The 7,147-nt window shown below is 38.7% G+C and overlaps 1 protein-coding gene across 1 annotated transcript in view; it reads left to right on the forward strand.

Moving 5' to 3' along the window:
• Window positions 1–1,896, forward strand: part of LOC107188346 (tolloid-like protein 2) — a 76,129-nt gene extending 74,233 nt beyond the window's left edge. The window contains exons 14-15 of the mRNA XM_015576621.1: window positions 1,123–1,373; window positions 1,744–1,896. Coding sequence (XP_015432107.1) covers window positions 1,123–1,373; window positions 1,744–1,896 — 404 coding nt within the window. The remainder of the gene's footprint in view (window positions 1–1,122; window positions 1,374–1,743) is intronic.
• The last annotated feature ends 5,251 nt before the right edge of the window (window positions 1,897–7,147 follow it).

A 7,147-nucleotide genomic window follows, 5' to 3' on the forward strand; every position in this document is an offset into this window, starting at 1 on the left:
TTAGCATGGTAATGTTTTCGGTAATGTTTTCAAATAACGCTATTTAATAATTTTATATTTTTAAAAGCTACAATCTTGGATTAACGAAACTTTCGATAGAGAAACAAAACTTCTGTTTAATTCTGATTTTTATAAAAGAATCTATAAACAGTGGATTTTTATCAAGAATGTATACAAAATCCACTGTAACAATTCCTTAGAACATTAGGAGTATGCAAAAGTAATTCGAAGTTCATTTATATGTATGCACATCCATGAAATCTCTGTTACGGATTACGATTAACGTAGCCGCCACACTCGATTTATAAAAGTTTCCAACTAAAAAGGTGGTCGTTACTGTTGCATACACTCAACACTTATGTTGACCAAGTCACTTCAATCAGAGCGTTATATGTATTGATTTAAAAAATACATGTCACCAGCTACGCCTATTTCCACGAAATGTACCATTTAGATCACACAATCAGAAATAATATAACCGATAAGGAATTGGAACAGTGAGGTTTCAAGTTTTGAAAGGTTTGCACCTTAAGATCACCGTTCACGAAGTTATCAAAACGTTGCCTCGAATAACAGGTCTCTCGGCTCCGTTATAGACGTAACTCACGGAATTAGGCGGTCATTTTATGGCAAACTGTGTGACGTCGTTCTCGATCTCACTTCTCTCCGAGGCACGAAACTTCTCGTGCCTCGCTTCGCTCGCGAAATCGCGTTCGAGCATCGAAATCGCATGTACAACCCCTGGCTATTGAATTAGAACCACTCACAATTTTCAACCTCTTTCGTATTTTCAGTAAAATTGAAAGATCTGAACAAAATTTAACTACAAAGTGTATTAACTAGTAAAATATTCGACACACACATACATATGTATATAATAATTTATGCAGAGTTTTTTACATAAATAATTTCCTTAGGTATCATACTTTTGTACCCGATAAAAATATTTGTAGTATTGAAATATTAGTCAATTGGATTTTTTTAACTGCTTCTTTTGTAAAATTTCGATTTTTCAAATCACGCCACTATCAAATCACAGCAGCGATATGGTAATCGGAGGCCATCGGCTCCAGTTGACTATCGTTTAAGTCTGACAATAATACCGTGTTTTCTCGCCCGTAGCTTGCGGTGGCCACCTGCTGGCAACGAACGAGAAGAAATATTTATACTCGCACGCGAAGTACGGCTACCACACTTACGACCATAGGACAGACTGCGATTGGGCAATCGTGGCACCGTTCGGGAAGAACGTGCAGTTGACATTCGTCGCGTTCCAGCTCGAGTTCGAGGCCGACTGCAGCTACGACTACGTGGAGGTGTACTCCGGGCTGGACACTTCCGGTCCTATGTACGGACGAAATTGCGGTAGCGGCGTAAGTATATTTCTGTTACTACGAGATTGCGGATGTTTATGCAAAAACACAATTTCAAAACTTCGAATATATTACATCAATTTCTTGAAATAAAACTTTTTTTGACATCACTTATTTTGCTACTTTTGTCCCTGACACTAGGGATGATTGTAACACCGTATTTAAATTGAAAAAAAATGTTGTTTACTTTAATATCGATAAAAAAATCATTAAACTACCCGTTGACAGTAAGTGATCCCAAACATTAGAGCGTCAATATAGAAGCGTTGAAACTACAATCCTTAAAAATCAGAGTTTTCATCAAACATCCATAACGTACCAGCGATATTCTGAAATGATTTTAACCTGAACACAATTTCACAAATTCCAGAATATCACGGAGATCATATCGATGACCGAAGCGCTGCTGGTACGATTCAGGACCGACGACACGATATCGACCAAAGGATTCGTGGCGGTGTACGTCGCGGTCGACATCCAGGACAGCGCCGAGAAGGGTTATGGTGAGGAGGAAAACCTCTGATCCTTTTTCGGCCTCGCGAACCGACTCGGCTACCTGTTCTACGTCGGTTCGATGCGAATTTTTCCACAACCGTACACGGATGAACGGATGATCCGTCATTTCACTTCGAGATTCCGCGATCGACTGACAGAATATCGTGGACGATTTTGAACAGAATAATGATAACTGAAAATCTCACAAGGATAATTTATTCTAATCGACGAGGCGATGTTAGGTTAACGGCTTTCCGCTCTGGATTAGTATCCCAGTCAGCCAAACCTGTACAGCCAGATTTCCTCCAATACTGTTATAAGCTTTTGTAACCGGAATGGCTACAGATTTGATGCAGGATCAGGTATAAACAAAATTTGCGCGCAGATTGCCGGCAGATCCCGCAACATAACATATCCTGGCCCAGATCTGACCTAGATATGTTGCAGGATCTGCCGCCAGTCTGCCGTCAATCTGCTTCGCCATTCTGTAAGACAGGCTCTGTCTACAAAACCCAAGACGAATGCCGAAACAGGTGGCTATGGATTTGTAGACAGATTTCTTCACTATCTACTGCCAATCTGCACGGAAATGGTTATCTGGGATGTTACGTGTTCGAGAGATCGGCCTATTTACGGAGCCCAATCGTGCCATCATATACGTTTAGGTATAATCCGCGTTACACTGTTAACTCTTGTAAGTCTCGACCACAGCGAGAAAGAGAGAGAAAGCACGTTCTATTCGGGGAAAAAGAAGGAAGAAGGATATATCACGACATTGCCAAAGTGACTTTCTACGTTCGATTAGAAGCTACGACACGGGATCAGGATGAACGATTGGTGCCAATCAGGAGACACGCGAAGGCTTGCGTGAAGAGACAATTGAATTTTCGTCTACCGTTCTTCACAGAGAGATAACTGCCCCCGCGAGCGTATCACAGACGTGACGCTTGCGGATCACCACCTTCTCCCCTCCCATCAAAGATTCCCGATTCCACCATTCCCGATTTCCATCGGTTTTTCTTCCTCGACGAAAGTGCTCCGTTCGTTGTACTTTTTTTTTTAAGTTTTGCGCCTGGAACGCACGCGGATGAAACGATTCTGAGCTTTCAAGGTAGAACGGAGGAGGAAACGGAGAAAGAGGGTATGTGTAACTTGGCGTCCGGTGGAAAACTTCCGAAAATGGCGACCCTGTGCAAAACGTTTTGGGTAATCTAGATGTAAATTTAGAAATAGCGCGCCGATCGATCCCTACGATCGACGATAGAAATTTTTAAGGCGAACCTCCAACGACCGTGTCTCGATCGAACTGTTCCGCATGCATGCGTGCCCCGGGGTTCACCTCCGAAGAAAAAAGAAAAAAAACGTTTATTGTACATAGATAATGTTTAGATGTAGACGTCGTGCCGTTTTATATGTAGTCATAGGATCGACGACCGATCGCATATTTCGCTATTCGAGTGGATTCCAGACTCAGTTCTTGACTGTGTACACACTTTCATTCGTGGTTTCCTGGCGGGATATTACGCGGAGTGATCCAGTTTATTCGGTCGACACGAGTCCGTTAGTGTTCTCAACGGATGAAATCACGTGCTTGATGAAGATCGTAATGTCAGGAATAATCGATGTAGTTTTTTCGGAAATATTCATTAGTTAGCGATTAATTGATTATATGGTGAATCGTTGGATATGGGTGAATCATAGAGTGCAATACGCTGTCGATCCATTATTATTCTGTACGTGTATTATTGATTTTAACGGCGATCTTTCGTTTTGTCATTAGAAATTTTTTATTGAACGATTGCAAAGTATAAATGTAATCTAGGATTTCCGATTGTGTTTGAATTTCTGATCATTGATCTTGTTGTATTCACTGTATAATGTATCTCTCAAGACTTTTCTAATTTCGTTGAAAACAGTCTTTAGTGGAGTACGTATTTGTATTACAGCAGAATTATGTACAAGCATAAATGTCAAATGGATGAATAGAATATTGTAGAAGAAGATAAAATAAGATGTTTATGAATAGACATATAAATACAATACGAAAGACAGTTACTAGTAATCTTAATATCGGTAATCGGTCGAATTATACTCGTGTGGATCGAGTAAAATGGAGGACGATTTGAAACAAGAACAGATGTGTCCAGTCAGGAGAATTAACAGATTCTATCGCTAAGTTTAGTCACTAACAATTAACAAACCAGACATCGGTACATTATACCCCGACAAGAAGACAACCGACGTAATCGAAAGATCACAGTAATATCATCAAAACTTGTCCATTTATCGAAATTATGATTTATGTGTTGGACGTTTTTTAACATCTTGTAACTAAACAGCGAAGAAATATATTTATAAAATAAGATTGCGTTCAGTGAAAGGCAAACTACGAACGAAAAAGGGGAATCATTCCAAATTCATCGAGATACTCGTGCTTTCGACAATGGGAAACAAAATGGAACGTCGTTCTTTCTATATTGTAATCGTAAATCGCGCGACAGCGTGTAATACCATATCGTGTAAGGAACACCATACTTACGAGCAAGGACAACAGCTCAATTTATTCAAAATAAGGCACCTAGTTTCGAAATTCCAAGATTTTTGTATATTTTTTCTACGTGATGCACTGCCTTGTGTAGAATTTCGATAATGCTACACGAACAATTGTTCTGCAAAATGGTGTGCTCCTCATTTCTTCTTGTCTTGTATTATATCGTAAGGACGAATACGGCCTACATAAATCAAAACGGCATATTTATATCCGAACACGAGTGTAAGCATAAAAATGTTTTCGATTTGTCTGCAGTGTATGCATGTACGTGTGCGTGTATGCACGCATATAATGTTGGTCTTTTGAAATTGAAAAATTGATTCATACGCCTAACACACACACACACATACACACACGTATAGTAATCTTATCTATTAACGGATGATAAGAGCAATATTAAGGGCCGCGTCAAGTTCCTTTTTGTAAATTATATGTGATTTCTTTGTTCTCAGAAATACACGTTATAGGCACTCTACGTATTACCAAGCAACTATATATACAACCAACGAACGCGTTTCTTCTGTCAAGACAATAATCCTTTACCCATAAATTTTCCTCCATTTTCGTTACACAGTAAAACGTGGATTAGTAACCGGAACGATCTACAGTGATCCCTCGATGAATGCGACATGGGCAACGGCGTTATTCCCACCACTGGGGGAATCCCCCTGTGGAACCAATAAAAACAGAGTAAACAGAAGCTAAGCAGAGGATCGAGTACAATGAGGGGCTGAAAACAAAAAATCTTTTGTTATTTTCTAAGGGGATTGAGCATATTGACAATCTTAGACACGAAAAATTTGACATTAAAACAATACTAATCATCGCGATATCCGGACCAATATGCTATTAATACAGCATTTGTTGTAATCATCTAAATTATCTAAACGATAAGAAGTATCGTTTTTGAATCAGGTAGGTACTGCAATTTAATTTTCTGTCATATGCTTCGAGGGCTCTAAAGCTCACTCACTATTTTAACGACAATAATCGAAGTTACCGATAAAGCATGAATTCTCAGATACTATCACCGACAAAGTATGTATCATCCGATCCTTTTTTGTGTTCCACCACAGACGAGATATAAGAATAGATCTAACATGCAATGTAATTTTCTGTCCCGTGCTTCGAGGGGGTCAGTGAACGGGGTCTCTGGCGCCACCTGTGGGGGCTCTGTGACCCCACGCTCGTACCAAAAAGGTCTCTGGGGCCACTTGGGGGGGTTCTGTGACCCCACGGTCTCTCTACACGGGGTCTCTGGCGCCTCCACCCGGGGTTCTATGACCCCGCGATCTCACCACACGTCATTTTCCGATTCCCTCTTAGGGTCATTTGCCTCGAGGAACTTGGAGTGAAAAGATGTGAAGTGAGTGGCTCCTGTTGGAGAGTAGGTATATGATCTTTACTTTTCATATTTAATCATTTATAACAATTATTAGTGCCTTCGTTAGGTCTCTATCGTTACTTTCGTTTAATATTTATTCATTTTCAAGTAAATTATTGTAAATTAATTGATAATAAATATGTGGATTCAAATTTTCTTTTTTTACAATTTCAATTTTAAAAAAATGTCCAATGTGGACTATTTTAGAGTGTCAACCTTCAATACCTTCGATCATCCACTGCTACTGACAATCACTATGGACAGTGGAAGTTATGTAGGGTTGGGTACCACTTTACACTTTTAATGCTACCTTTTACCATACTTCAGATTTTTCCGACTTCCTTAATGGTTGTTCTACGTTTTTTATTTTTAACTCTAATGCAATTGATTATTAAAATTACTATTTAATTTAATTACTATCTACTTCAGTATATTAATGAAGTTGTCACAGGTCAAGCTGTTTCATCTGTCTTAGAAAATACATAATTGAAACCCTTATCGTAACTTCAGGACCTGCGAATATGAATTTTGTTCATTTTAGAAGTTGTTCTAGCTATAAAAAGCTTGGGAAACATTTACAGCATCACGGAAAATAGACTAAATTCAATCAAATTGGAATGAAGTGTTTATTCTAATATTTCATGAATTTACTGCAGGCTTCTGTGGAGGTGCTGCTGAATTGTAATAACTGATTAATGCTCTTCATATGACACTGTTTGATTTCATCAGAAACAAGATGTGGAAATGGATCAGACTCGTCGCGCAGTAAAGTATTCGGGCAAAATCTTTCTAACATTCGAAATATTCTGTAATATAAAACGGAATAGATAATGAATATTTCACCGAACATATGCTTAGGTACTTTTTATTCGTTTTGAAAGTTTCACATATACACGTTAATTATTAACGACATAATAAACAATGACATATAGACATTAGAATCTGAGTAGATGCCCGTGTCGCGGACCATTGCGAGAAAAGATGTTTCATAATGCAATATCACGTAATAATAATTATCATGTAATGACCATACATATATGTAACAATATTTATAGACATATACAGACGAACTTTATGTGTACCTGTGTTTTACATAATATTTATAGTAACATATTTTATATTTATACGTCGTAACACCGATATGTCATTTTAGGCATGGAATGTCTGCGCGTGTGTTTCCATGTGTGTGTACGTGTGTATGTGTGTCGTGCATTTTCTATGATTGATCTCTTACGATGCACAAACTCGTTACGTGTGTGTGTTCGTGTGGATCCAATACTTCTCATCGTATTTTTATTATCCACACGAGTCTTGTGTCTCTTATACACAGGGGTGTCACTTAAT

The sequence above is a fragment of the Dufourea novaeangliae genome, unplaced genomic scaffold, assembly GCF_001272555.1.
Source record: "Dufourea novaeangliae isolate 0120121106 unplaced genomic scaffold, ASM127255v1 scaffold124, whole genome shotgun sequence".
NCBI classification, from domain to species: domain Eukaryota; kingdom Metazoa; phylum Arthropoda; class Insecta; order Hymenoptera; family Halictidae; genus Dufourea; species Dufourea novaeangliae.